At 43.6% G+C, this 14,844-nt stretch overlaps 1 protein-coding gene across 2 annotated transcripts in view; it reads left to right on the top strand.

Moving 5' to 3' along the window:
• Positions 1-14,844, top strand: part of ago3a (argonaute RISC catalytic component 3a) — a 114,383-nt gene that overhangs the window by 91,525 nt on the left and 8,014 nt on the right. For both annotated transcript variants that reach the window (XM_084335791.1, XM_084335790.1), the window contains exons 11-18: positions 403-536; positions 1,324-1,508; positions 2,483-2,642; positions 6,108-6,198; positions 7,433-7,627; positions 12,669-12,803; positions 14,055-14,156; positions 14,586-14,785. In XM_084335791.1, coding sequence (XP_084191917.1) covers positions 403-536; positions 1,324-1,508; positions 2,483-2,642; positions 6,108-6,198; positions 7,433-7,627; positions 12,669-12,803; positions 14,055-14,156; positions 14,586-14,785 — 1,202 coding nt within the window. The remainder of the gene's footprint in view (positions 1-402; positions 537-1,323; positions 1,509-2,482; positions 2,643-6,107; positions 6,199-7,432; positions 7,628-12,668; positions 12,804-14,054; positions 14,157-14,585; positions 14,786-14,844) is intronic.

Genomic DNA, 14,844 nt, shown 5'->3' with positions numbered 1-14,844 from the left:
CCAATCAATTTTAAAACTAGAACAAAGATAGAGGTATCATCAGAAACTAGAGATCTTGAGGAAACGGTAGATACCAGCCAGTTCATGCTAGCTTATCGGGGAAAAGAAGAAAATTGTGCTCCAAAGCACATAACCTAATGGGTATGTAAGTTGTCCTCATTGATGGTCTGTCAAAACATTTACATTACATTACATGCTTATTCCACCTTGCGGTTGAATCTCCACAGGCCTCATTCCAAATTATCCAATAACTTACAAACAGCAGCTTTTTAATAGTTTTTTAGTGACTAAATACTAAATAATGTGAATGTAAGCCTATGTTTGAACGGTATGAGTGTTGAGTGTTTACATGTGTATTTGTATGAGAGTGTGCAGCAGATCAACGGTGCACTGTCGTTTCAGAACCGCACCGTAGCCACACCCAGCCACGGGGTGTGGGACATGAGAGGCAAGCAGTTCCACACTGGGGTGGAGATCAAGATGTGGGCCATCGCCTGCTTCGCCACACAGAGGCAGTGTCGGGAAGAGATCCTCAAGTAAGAACCGCCCTCCAACACTGCTTTTTTAATTGACCTATCTCAAACTTCGACCTTCCCAAAGCAACAGTTGTGATTGGAGGATTGAGAAAAAGGGGCGGGTTTGAGATAGGTAAATTGTTTGCCCTGTATAGTAGGGATGCACCAATAACACTTTTTCTCTACTCATACTGATTTCAAAGTAGGGGTGAGGGGGGAAAAAGCATAGTATTGCAATATTGTATAGATTCAAGTACCCTGCTAATACCGTATCTTGGGGCCTCTGGTGATTCTCACCCCTAATAGTACTAAACTCAGCATTGGCCGAATCAAAAGGGATGATTTCTGATGTTGCACACAGTTCTTTGTGGTTAAATTCTAAATCGTAACATTTTAGTAGCGAGGCTATTCTCTGATACTAATGCCCTTTTTGGTGTCTTGTCAAATATCCTATACCAGTATTAGTGAATTGAGTAAGAAGTAAGAATCAAGCTTGTGATGTCAAGTATAAAGTTTGGAGCTGCTCCATTGACGATGAATGGGAAACAGATTTTTTGGACCCACACAATGCCCGTTACATTTTTTATATCCAAATGAGCTTTAGTCTACACTAGTGTTCTCAGCTCTGAAACAGAAAATGTCCATATGAACTCAGAATATTCCCCTATATTTCCCAATTCATTGTCTATGGAGCAGCTTCAGACTTTATACTTTATACAAGTTGCTAATTTTCACAAATATTTCTGGACTGTCACGGACCAGAGGAATAGCATGTATTAATTAATTCTTCCTTTCCGACCTCCTACAGGGGGTTCACAGACCAGCTGCGTAAGATCTCCAAGGACGCTGGGATGCCCATCCAGGGCCAGCCGTGTTTCTGTAAATACGCCCAGGGGGCGGACAGCGTGGAGCCCATGTTCAGACACCTGAAGAACACCTACTCTGGACTGCAGCTCATCATCGTCATCCTGCCGGGGAAGACTCCCGTCTACGGTACGACAGCTCCACGTTTACACTGAGAGCACCACAAGACACGATCTGTCGTTGAACCATTTTAGAAAAAATTATAAATAAAAACATAACTATGTTTTTGTATAGTATAGCTAGTATAGCATAGTTAGATATACCGGTAGTATAACTGTATATTGTATTGTATAGTAGTGTATATAGGACTCATTAGGAGGAAGCTGTACGCTATCCTTGAGAACCCATGCCACCCCCTCCATGATGAGCTGACCGCAATGCGGTCCACGTTTAGCCACAGACTTACCCCCCCCCCCCCCCCCGGCATACCACAAAGCGCTTCGGGCAGTCCTTTGTACCGGTGGCAATCACGCTCCACAACCAGGCAGGACGGGTTAACTGCCGTGGACTGGAGGAGCTGGATTGTGGACTGTAACTAATTAATTAATTAACATCATGATTGGACTTGTTTATTTTTATTTTCTTCCATTCACTACTTTTAGCACTATTTTAGCTCTTCTTTTTAGCACTATGTAGTTGTCCATCTTTGTTTTTAACACATACTAAATAAGTGTATGTTATGTATGAACTGTTTCTATTAACTGTTTTTAAATGGCTGTTATGCTGTGATGGACATCTGAATCTCCCCTTGAGGATAAATAAAGGTTTTCAATCAATACCTTTAATTCGTAAGCTTAGCATTGTATTTTATCTTAGTACTTTTTATCATGTCTATTTTATTATCTATTCTATTTTATTCTATTATTATTTGTATTTTTTTTTGCACAATCAAAGAGTGCATGGCCACCTTCATTTCACTATGTCTATGTATGTATGTGACGAATAAATCTCTTGAATCTTGAATCTAGTCAACATAAAAGTATGACCACAGATCAGTGAATGCATCAGTGGAAAGATGGGCTTCACAGACTACTGCCTCTGTGCTTTAGCATACAGTAGTGTCCGTCTTGATGCCTGAATTCCCCTTGTTCCCTTTCTTCTAGCGGAGGTGAAGCGCGTGGGAGACACCCTCCTGGGCATGGCCACCCAGTGTGTCCAGGTGAAGAACGTGGTGAAGACGTCCCCTCAGACCCTCTCCAACCTCTGCCTCAAGATCAACGTCAAGCTGGGAGGCATCAACAACATCCTGGTGCCTCATCAACGGTCGGTGCTCTTTCGCTTTTATTCTCATACTTGTGTTCCAGGTCGGTGCGTGTGTTCCAGGTCGGTGCTCAGGAGGTAGAGCAGTCGTCTGGTAGTCGGAAAGGTTCCCGGTTCGATTCCCGCTCCTCCCGGGCAGCGTGTCGAAGTGTCCTTGAGCAGGACACTTAACCCCTAATTGCTCCCGAGTTGCCTCCGCCATCGGTATGTGAATGTGAGTGAATGGGTGAATGTGCGGAACAAAAATTGTAAAGCGCTTTGGATAAAAGCCCTATATAAATGCACCATTTACCATTTTATAATGTTTTCAGTTGCGTTCATATTCAGTGTATTTTCCTGCCTGTTAAACTCTTTGGTTATTTCACATATTCATTGAAACCAATATACTTTGTCAAGATTCAATAGTTTAATTTCAAACCACAGTGTTAGTTTGGCTACATTTTCCGTTATCCGGCAAAACAACATTTGAAAAAAATAAATGAAGAAACTGTACACTGTTTGAAAAGGAGATGGAAGAAGCAAGGCTTATCTGTTTCCATCCCCCATCACATAACTAATTGCAAGATTACATATACTTCAGCAAGTACAATACGACACAATTTACAATACGCAACATATGATACGATACAATTTGTAAATACTTCAACCACACACACACACACACACACACACAAGACTATACTCTCATGTCACCCTTCCCCTCAAATCGTTCTCATACAATAAGTTAGACTTCCTCCCTGGTATACTTTGCGAACACCATCTTTTTAAACTTCCTCTTTAATATACTTTTTTTTTTTATCCACTTTTTCTCCCATTTTCTATATTTTCTCCCATCCAAATTTTCGGATCATCCAATTCAACCCTCCCCTGTCACAGACGCTGTTTCTTGCCTCCCACAAGCCGGCTGCAATGTGGACTAAGTCATACATAGCACAAGTCCCCTCCGGTACTTGAGGTAACAGCAGTCTCATCTTTTCACCTGCGCAGCTCGATCTCTCAGTGGCGAGGAGTAACGCGTGGGAGGCTCACGCTGCCCCCGACACTTCCTGATTCTACTGCGCAGGCGCACCGACCGACCTGTAGGAGTCGCTGTCCACAACGCCCGATCCCCACCCTTCAGTTTCCCTCCCCGTAATACGGCCAATGTGTATTACTGTGGACGACCAGCTAAACTGAAAGCAAATGTGGAGCGCTGGGCTCGAACTGACGAGCCCAGCGTCTCCAGCATTTCGTGGCGAGTGCCTTGCCCACTACGCCACGTAGCCGCCGCCCTCTTTAATATACTTATAGATTTACTGGATTTGGTCTCCTCCTCCAGATCATTCCACAAGGTAACTCCACACAGAGAAATACACATAGCCTTCCTGGTTGTTCTTGAAGATTGCTGTTCCAATTTGAGTTTCCCTCTAAGGTTATATCTTTGGAGTCCCACTCTCTCACAGAACATTTTCTGTATCTCATCAGGGAGGCTGTAATGTATGACTCTGTACATGAACTGGGCGGTTTTGTAATCTACCAGGTCCTTTAATTTCAGGACTGACACTTTTAATAACAAAGAATTTGTATGTGCTTTATAACTCTCATTGGTTACAATCCTGATTGCTCTTTTTTGGAGCATAATCAAAGGAAGTAGGTTGGCTTCATAGGTATTTCCCCACACATCTACACAATAGTTCAGATATGGAAGGACCAAAGCATTGAGCATTGTATAAGATAAAAGAAGATTGTTGATTCAGCCAGTACCTTGACCTCCACATAATACCCACACTCTTTGAAATCTTTGCTCTTAGGTGGCTTATGTGAGGCTTCCAACAGATTTCTTCATTTATGATCACCCCTAAAAAAGTGGTTTGCTGAACTCTTTCAATAACGGTATCATCTATCGTAACTTGGATCGGTGTGTCATAACTACGGTTTCCAAAAATCATTAGTTTTGTTCATATTTAGAGACGATCTGTTTTTGTCAAACCACTTTCTTAATTTGACCAATTCACTTATGGTTTCATTCTAAATCTGTTGTAAACTCTCACCAGAGCAAATCATATTTGTATCATCTGCAAAAAGCACGAATTTCATTGTTTCAGATACTTTACAGATATTGTTATTATGTACAAAATAAACTAAACTGGACCCAGAATTGAACCTTGTGGTAAGCCACACCTAATATTCATGTTTGTTGAGATGGCACTGCCCATTTGAACAAATTGATTCCTATTACTCAAGTAACTTTTAATCCATTCCAATGCTATACCCCTAATGCCATATCTTTCCATCTTTTTAATTAAAATACTATGGTCAATCGTATCAAAAGCTTTTTGAAGGTAAATGAAAATTCCCAGTACATGATGTTTTTTGTCAATTGAAGCTGTTATTTCCTCTATTAGCTCAATGAGGGCCATGGTAGTGGATCTCCTCCTGAAGCCATATTGGCTGTCAATCAGCAGATTGTGTTTCTCAATGAACTCATACATTTTCTCCAGAATCTTAGAAAATTGGGAGAGCAGAGAAACCAGCCTATAATTAGTAAACTGGTGTTTGTCCCCTGATTTAAATATCGGTAATACTTTTGCAGTTTTCATCATACGAGGAAATGTTCCCGATTGTAAAGACAAATTGCATATATGTGTGAATGGTTCTACAATTCCTTCCAATACGTTCTTAATCACGGTCATGTCAATGTCATTCCAATCCGTTGATGTTTTTTTTGTACAGTTCTTAAGTATGGCCATGATTGCATTTTCATCTGTTGGAGTAAGAAACATGGATCTTTGGTTTCTATGGATCAAGTCTTCTACACCCACATTTTGTGTCGGACCGCTCTCTATGATTTTTTCAGCTAGACTAAGGTCCAACCCCTACAAAGAACCTGTTAAAACCTTCGGCCACTTCCTCCATATTACTTATTTTCCTGCCGTCTGCAATGAAGTAATTTGGATACAGTCCACCATTTGGACTTTTTCTTACAATGTCGTTAAGCACTTTCCAGATACCCTTGCTATCATGTTTGTTCCTTTCTAGTAAGTTGGCATAAAAAACCTTTTTACAGTTCCTCATAATATTGGTTAATTTGTTTTTATATAGTTTATATTTCAATTCAGTAAATTCTCTTTGAAATAAGATTTAGTTGACATGCCTTTTCTTTGCTTATGGCTTCAGAGTGCATTTTACTAGACTTAAACGTTGTTTTATAAACTTAATTTACACAGCACTTTCTAGTTGTGTCTTCAAACCACTATCTTGTCCAAAACCCACCACATTGGTGATGTTTCCACCTTAACCTCTCAGGACATTCCTACTAGCAACATGGTGAGCACAGTATACACACTGTCTGTAATGGACCTATCTCAAACTCTGCCCTCTTTTCTTGATCCTCCAATAACAACTGTTGCTTCCCTCGGACAAACTTTGTTTGGGTGGGGTTTGAGATTATTGTCCTGACTGTTCTGTCTTCCCTGGTCTGTCCCACAGACCGTCAGTGTTCCAGCAGCCAGTCATCTTCCTGGGAGCGGATGTTACTCACCCCCCTGCTGGAGACGGGAAGAAACCCTCCATCGCAGCGGTCAGTCCCAACGTCTTCATGTTCCTGTCAGCACATGACTTCATGAAATTGTTTCTTTCTAATCTCCCTTTGCACTGTTTTTTCTTCTCCCGTCTTTCTCACTCTCTCCCTATGTACCATGCTTTCTCTCTCTCTCTCCCATACGTACCGTGATTTCTCTCTCCCTCCTACGTACCATGCTTTCTCTCTCTCTCTCCCATACGTACCGTGATTTCTCTCTCCCTCCTACATACCGTGCTTTCTCTCTCTCCCCTACGTACTGTGATTTCTCTCTCTCCCCTACGTACTGTGATTTCTCTCTCTCCCCTACGTACCGTGATTTCTCTCTCTCCCCTACGTACCGTGCTTTCTCTCTCTCCCCCCTATGTACCGTGCTTTCTCTCTCTCCCCCCTACGTACCATGCTTTCTCTCTCCCCTACGTACCGTGCTTTCTCTCCCCCCCCCCCCCCCTACGTACCGTGCTTTCTCTCTCCCCCTACGTACCGTTATTTCTCTCTCTCCCCCCTACGTACCGTGCTTTCTCTCTCCCCCTACGTACCGTTATTTCTCTCTCGCTCCCCCTACGTACCGTTATTTCTCTCTCTCTCCCCCCTACGTACCATGCTTTCTCTCACTCCCCCCTACGTACCATGCTTTCTCTCACTCCCCCCTACGTACCATGCTTTCTCTCACTCCCCCCTACGTACCATGCTTTCTCTCTCTCCCCTACATACCTTGATTTCTCACTCTCCCCTCTATGTACCGTGCTTTCTCTCTCCCCCTACGTACCGTTATTTCTCTCTCTCCCCGCTACGTACCGTGCTTTCTCTCTCCCCTACGTACTGTTATTTCTCCCCCCCCCCCCTACGTACCATGCTTTCTCTCACTCCCCCCTACGTACCGTTCTTTCTCTCTCTCTCTCCCCTATGTACCGTGCTTTCTCTCTCTCTCTCTCTCTCTCTCTCTCTCTCTCTCTCTCTCTCTCTCTCTCTCCCCCCTATGTACCGTGCTTTCTCTCTCTCCCCTATGTACCGTGCTTTCTCTCTCTCTCTCTCTCTCTCTCTCTCTCTCTCTCTCTCTCTCTCTCTCTCTCCCCTACGTACCATGCTTTCTCTCACTTGTTGTTCTTCTCGTTTGCTGTCCTTGCTGTTTTTTGTAAATACTTTGTATACTGTTTATAATACTTGTAAATGTACTGCATGAGTAAAATCTCTCTCTCTTTCTATCCCACTGTCTCATCCTTTGGTCTCCCAGGTGGTGGGCAGTATGGACGCCCACCCCAGCAGGTACTGTGCCACAGTGAGGGTCCAGAGGCCCAGACAGGAAGTAATCCAGGACCTGGCCTCCATGGTGCGTGAGCTGCTGATCCAGTTCTACAAGTCGACCCGCTACAAGCCCACCAGGATCATCTTCTACAGGGACGGTGTGTCGGAAGGCCAGTTCAGACAGGTCAGCTCGAAGTCGTGTCTCCACCGAGTCGCTGAGTACAGTGGTTCTCACATTTATTCAAATTATAATGTCCCCATTTCATAACATGTTGGCCCAGGGACACCCATCTGAGAAGATATGTGTTGGATGATTTAGTTGAGAACTGTGCAGAGAATGAAACCTGTCAAAATAATCAGTGAAGAAATTATTAGATTATTATTATTAATTATAAAAATTCCCCATTTTTCTGGGGAGCCCCTGGAACCCCCTTGGGCTCCCTGGACCCCACTTTGAGAACCGTTGAACTAGAGATATGGTTGGATAGCAGTGCTGTAGACGATATCTCCAGAGGTTAAGAATGTTGTTCCCTTTGTTCATTCCATATAAGCACTCGACAGGAAGACCTACTGGTGTCTTTAGTGTGGTCTATGTTCTGTCAAACTTCCAAATAAATCCTTTTATTACGTGGAGATGTTTTTCAAAATAAAAGGCCATCTCTCTCTAATAAATACCTGTTATGAATTATGTCCAATGCTGATGATAAAACTGCTCAGTCAGCCATCCTACCATGCATTATACAGCTGTGATATTAACACTGTAACCTTATTCGGAAGGTATTAATGGTGGGAGGTTGTCATGCTGTAACACGCAACTGGCTGGAGATGTATATTAAACATGTTGCCATTACTTTGTGCCCGTTGTACCCAGACGTTACATAGGGCGTGCAGAGGAAATACAGCTCCAGCTAAAAAGTTCTTCAAGCAATCTACTGCTCCGTTATGCTGACGAGTCCTGTTCAGTTTGAGAAGGCAACATCTTTATGTAGGAGTACATGACAATTAAACAGTCTAATAAATTATCTCCCATCCATAATGTTACAGCCTTTATACTTTTTTTTTAAAGAAACGAGCTGAACAAAGATTTTATTTCATAATAATTTAGCCTGACATGTATTTTTGTATGTTGTTATTTGGGCACCGCAACCTCACACAGATAATGTTTATTTTCATACATCGTCCTGGTGAGGTAACTTGGTGAAGCGGTAGAATGTTACCTTTCATGTGGGACTCGGGTTCAATTCCAGTGTTAATTTCACACTCTAGCTGTAAGACTATTGATTCATATCATTACGGATAAATGTATCTTTTCACATTAATAAACATATTGGGACAAACATCCTTTAACTCAACCAGTAATTGTCATCTTACCTTACTGATAAGATAGATAGATAGTCCGGTCATTGTCTCTGTATACCACCACAATGTATTTGAAATGAAACAATATGTGCTTTAATAGTCAGGTCATTGCCTCTGTATACCACCACAGTGTATTTGAAATGAAACAATGTGTGATATAAGTGCAGACTTTCAGCTTTATCTGCTCATATTCAGCCAAATGCTTCAGAAATCATTGAACGGCACTTCACAGTGCAGATGGACAATGACCCGAAGCATACTGCGAAAGCAACCAAAGAGTTTTTAAGGCAAAAAAGTGGAATGTTATGCAATGGCCAAGTCAATCACCTGATCTGAATCCAATTGAGCATGCATTTCACTTGCTGAAGTCAAAACTGAAAGGAAAATGTCCCAAGAACAAGCAGGAACTGAAGTAGAGGCTTGGCATCTCATGATGAATGAATGAATGAATGAAAACTTTATTTAACAGATTGCAGAATGGGTACAATACAGTACGGCTCAATACATACAATTGTTAAGGGGATGCAGACCTGAGAAAGACGTTTGTCTTGTTTCCATCAGGGTCCCCCATTTTCAATTCATATAGACATTTATGACATACACAACATACATGACATTTATGGCATAGGGACATATAGGTATTTAGTACTGATACATTTGTGACATCTATGTGTCATGTGATGTCTATGGGTTCCAGACTTCAGGCTCATTGACTGCAAAAGGTTTGCAACCAAGTATTAAAAGTGACAATTTGATTTGATTGATTTGACCTCACGATACGATACTATCGGGATACTTGCGTCACGATACGATAGTATCGCGATACTAAATGTATCGCGATACGCTGAGTATTGCGATATAATTTTTTTTATCAAATTAAATTTATTACCTTTTTTCAACTGCAAAGTAAAACTTTGTCAACATGTTTTATCGAATAAAATAAATGTCAGTCCATCTCACTTCAATAATTTTTATTGCAGGACATGGTATTTTCTCAAGCAGACAGATGTAAACACTGTAATCTGTGTTGCATGTACCTGACAAACTGAACTGTTTGTATTACAGTCATATTCCAACTTAACTGAATGCACATGTGTGTGTGTGGACTACTGTACTATTACAGGTATTGAAATGAACAATGCAACTTCCTTATAAAAAAAATATATAAATAATGAATAATTAAATATCGATACTTGGCGTCCCTGTATCAATACAGTATCGCCACGCAAAGTATCACGATACCACTACGTATCGATTTTTTCCCCCACCCCTAATTACTTGTGGTCCCTTAACACATTCGGGGCCATTCGATTTCAGCATCTAGCTATAGCACGGCCAGGTTTTCATTACATTTACATTTACATTTAGTCATTTAGCTGACGCTTTTATCCAAAGCGACTTACAAGTTCTGTGCGACAAGACAGCAAGAAGGGTATAACTACATTACATAGTTTCACTGTGCGTCACGTTGTTTGTAGAGCTAAATCTATATTTTATATTATAGCTATGGATACAATACCATGGTCATTTGACAGTAACTATCTTCCGTTCAAGATGCAAAAAAGAATAAATTTTTTCATGAATACGTTCATGTGTTATTCCGTGGTGAGTATAATTTTGGAATGATCCGGGCAAATTCCTGGGAGGCTGGCTATAGGGCGCAACTTGAATTCTACTAAATCCATTGGCGTTTCGTCCCTGTACACGGTACTATTTTCAAATCAAATGCATATGATGGGTATTATGTTTCATCATGAATGCATGAAAGGGGGTGGGGGGGTCGTTTCTGATGAATTGATTGCTAATAACGGCATTTGTTATTACCACAACACACGCCAATCAGGGGGATGGGTATGAAAACCATGCACGATCAAGCTGAAATTTACGTCAGATTGTCCTTACCTGTGGTCGGTGGTATTACAAAAATAATATTCCAATTATTTGATCGCCATCTGGTCCATCCTATGCCCATCTGGTCCACGACATAACCCACCACAACATATGGATCGGGGGTCCCGAAAACGATTCAATGGGATTGAGTGAAGCCCTAGGTTTCCCATTACTTGAAAAGTCCGTCCGGAGACATTGAGTGTTACACTCGGTCTGGAACAGGATTTACTGCACTCTCGATACTGCCTACTAACAGGATCTGGCCGGTACTGCACCTTCGGAGTCCCAGTATGCCTTTTTGTTGTTTGTATTATCTTTTTTCCCCTCCTTTTTCCGTTTTTCTCCCATCCCAATGTTAGTCGTCATGCCAATTCCCAATCCCCTTCCCGGTCGTTGCGCACTCTACCCCCTACCGTCGGTCTGGGAGGGCGGAGACTATCGCATGCTTCCTCCGACACATGTGTAGCCAGCCCACCGCTTCTTTTCACCTGGCAGCGCAGACTCACTGGGGGAGTGTAACGTGTGGAAGGGTCACACTACCTCCCCCAGATCCTTCCCTCGCTGTGCAGGCGCCCCGACCGAACTGTATCAGTCGCTGTTTACAACGACCAGGACCCACCCCACCGGCTTTCCCACCCGCTGACACTGCCAATTGTGTCAGTATGGACGGTCGACCAAGCCGGAGGTACCGCAGCTGGATTCGATCCCACTGTCTCTGCGGTGGTAGACAGACGCTTAGTCCGCTGCGCTACCCGGCCACCCCCCAGTATGCCTTTTAACGGCAACATACAGGTCCTTGACATTGAATAGGATATTAAAATCAGAAAAAAGGGAAAACGATCAAATAACGTATATATACATTTTTGGCTGTCAATCGCTGGCGCCCAATAACGTATATATTATATACGTGAATGTAAATACCTTCAATTTAAAGTTGAAAGTCTTTAATTTGAGCACTTAAAGTGCATCTTGATTTGTTTCATTTCAAGTCCATTGTGGTGGTGTACAGAACCAAAATTGTGTCTATGTCTAAATTATGTATGGCCCTGACTGTAGCTAGATAGAATACAGGGCATTGGGGAAAGGAAGCCCATCAGACGTATTCAAGTGCTACTGTATCATGAACACTTAACTATTACATTTCAGCCTTAGTATCCCAATTGTTTCCTTCCATGCACATGTTTATAGGGTACTTCAGTCCCATCATATTGACATTTCAATTGCAAATCTATCATGAGATTGACGTGGCCACTGTATCCCACTTGCTATACAAATGCTTATTGCATACAGTGTGGTTGGGCCATTGGCATTGATCGGTTCGCTAAAGAATGGCTCGCTGAACAATGTTCACATGTTTCCAATTGTGAGCGGAACAGTTTGCAGCATCTCTACTCTGTCTGAAAGAAGCAAATCCTACATTCCTGCATAATTATGGCTCAATATCTTCCACATGTGTGCACCATCGATGACAAATAGCTTATTTACACTATTGAGTTAACCTCAAGACCCCCGCCATCCAATCCATCCGTGTGTGTTACAGTACGATTGTCTCACTACTGTTTCATTATTATTTTTTTATTAGATCATAAAAACAATACAACAGAAAATGTGTTTCTTGCCCTGGAGGCAGAGCTCTTCGCAAGTCATCCTGGCAAAGAATTCAAAGGCTTCTCAGCTTTTAACGCTAGAGTAGTGGTAGTTTGGGGTCAGTGGACAAAAGATGTAATCCCTTTCCTCACCATTGGAGAGATCTACTGTACTAGTATCTATTCTATGGATCAAATTCTGATGAAGCAGTTGCTTTGCTTTGATTTCTGCCATGTTGGATATGGCTCTTCATTTCTAGTATTGGGGAAATTATCCCAATATTCTGTATTAGCCTGGTGTAGACCTGATATTCCTTAGTATTAAAATTGCACGTTTTCTTTTGGCTTCTGAAATGTTCTGAGTCCCCATATTCCCTTCTCCATCCCCAGGTGCTGTATTATGAGCTGCTGGCCATCCGAGAGGCCTGTATTGCCCTAGAGAAGGAGTATCAGCCAGGCATTACTTACATTGTCGTCCAGAAACGCCACCACACACGCCTATTCTGTGCCGACCGCAATGAGAGGGTGAGTCACACCCTGCACCCTACCTACAGTCACTCAGTCAAACCCTGCACCCTACCTACAGTCACTCAGTCACACCCTGCACCCTACCTACAGTCACTCAGTCACACCCTGCACCCTACCTACTGTCACTCAGTCACACCCTGCACCCTACCTACTGTCACTCAGTCACACCCTGCACCCTACCTACAGTCACTCAGTCACACCCTGCACCCTACCTACTGTCACTCAGTCACACCCTGCACCCTACCTACTGTCACTCAGTCACACCCTGCACCCTACCTACTGTCACTCAGTCACACCCTGCACCCTACCTACAGTCACTCAGTCACACCCTGCACCCTACCTACTGTCACTCAGTCACACCCTGCACCCTACCTACTGTCACTCAGTCACACCCTGCACCCTACCTACTGTCACTCAGTCACACCCTGCACCCTACCTACTGTCACTCAGTCACACCCTGCACCCTACCTACTGTCACTCAGTCACACCCTGCACCCTACCTACTGTCACTCAGTCACACCCTGCACCCTACCTACTGTCACTCAGTCACACCCTGCACCCTACCTACTGTCACTCAGTCACACCCTGCACCCTACCTACTGTCACTCAGTCACACCCTGCACCCTACCTACTGTCACTCAGTCACACCCTGCACCCTACCTACTGTCACTCAGAGTGATATGTGCCATTAAGCCCAGAACAGTTTGTTGTGAGTTAGTCCATGTTCTTTATTTCCCACCAGCTCGTTAGCTACTCCAAATGGCCCTCCTTAATTACCCTGGTTGTCGCTGGGTCCACTCTCCTCCTCACCCCTGTAATTATGTTCGATTAAAGCATTAGGGCCCAATGCAAACTCTGGGGGCAGGGCTCTGCAGCGGCAATAATGCCCCCAGAGTTGGACCGGCTCGGTAATAACCTTATTTACAGCACAGGCGCTCGCATACAGCGGGCAGAGCAGCTCTCGAGGTCGTTAGGCTTTTAATTGGTTGATTGGGAAGCCGTCACTAAGCCGTTAGCCTTGGCCTTCCCATCGAGTGGAGGTCCATTTATGAAGAGAACAGAACAGCGTTATTAGGGCTCCCTGTAAAACCATTTGTTCAATTCCTGGTATCGTTAAATGGATTTCTTTCCTAACTTTATTATAATTCATTTGTTTCTGAAAAGTAGGTCAAAAGAGGATGGGAGGAAACGGTAAAAAACCAGAGTGTAGTTTACAATCTTCTTCTCTCCTCCTCCTCCCCCCGTCAGGTTGGACGTAGCGGAAACATTCCTGCCGGCACCACCGTGGACACGGACATCACGCACCCCTACGAGTTTGACTTTTACCTCTGCAGTCACGCTGGGATCCAGGTAGAGTCTGCCCATCTGCTCTCCCCAGGCAGCGCCGCCACGCGCTCTGCTCCGCTCCCATCTCATTAGAAACAGCCTCCTCAAGCCTGCAGGCTGGGTGCTTGTGGGGAGCCATGTAATTCTGTTTAATAATTGTTACACAAGTCACATTCACTCACTGCAACAAAGTGCCAACAGAAGGGAAAGAGGAAATATTGCTTGGTCTTTATGGATTCATATTTTCTTTTACTTATAATGCTGTAGGGAGGTCCTTATAAAGTGGAGATTCTCAGTTGAGGGGGGAAAAAGGCGTGTGTCTGGGGAACAAGTTTGCTGGGATTGTTTAATGTTTGTGATTTTGAAATGTGCATATATAGAAATAGCGTACACATATATAAACTAAAGCAGTTAATCCCTGGTTCATCACTAAATGCCCGCCCCCCTCCCCAGGGCACCAGCCGGCCCTCCCACTACCACGTCCTGTGGGACGACAACTGCTTCACCGCAGACGAGTTCCAGCTGCTCACCTACCAGCTGTGCCACACCTATGTGCGCTGCACCCGCTCCGTCTCCATCCCAGCGCCTGCCTACTACGCCCACCTGGTGGCCTTCCGTGCCCGCTACCATCTGGTGGACAAGGAGCATGACAGGTGAGGGGCAGGGGGGAAGGGGGGGAGACAATAGACCTCCACTCTTTGATATTCCTCCT

This window comes from Notolepis coatsorum (assembly GCF_963971535.1).
Source record: "Notolepis coatsorum genome assembly, chromosome: 19".
In the NCBI taxonomy this organism is placed as follows: domain Eukaryota; kingdom Metazoa; phylum Chordata; class Actinopteri; order Aulopiformes; family Paralepididae; genus Notolepis; species Notolepis coatsorum.
This window is presented reverse-complemented; position numbering and strand designations above follow the sequence as displayed.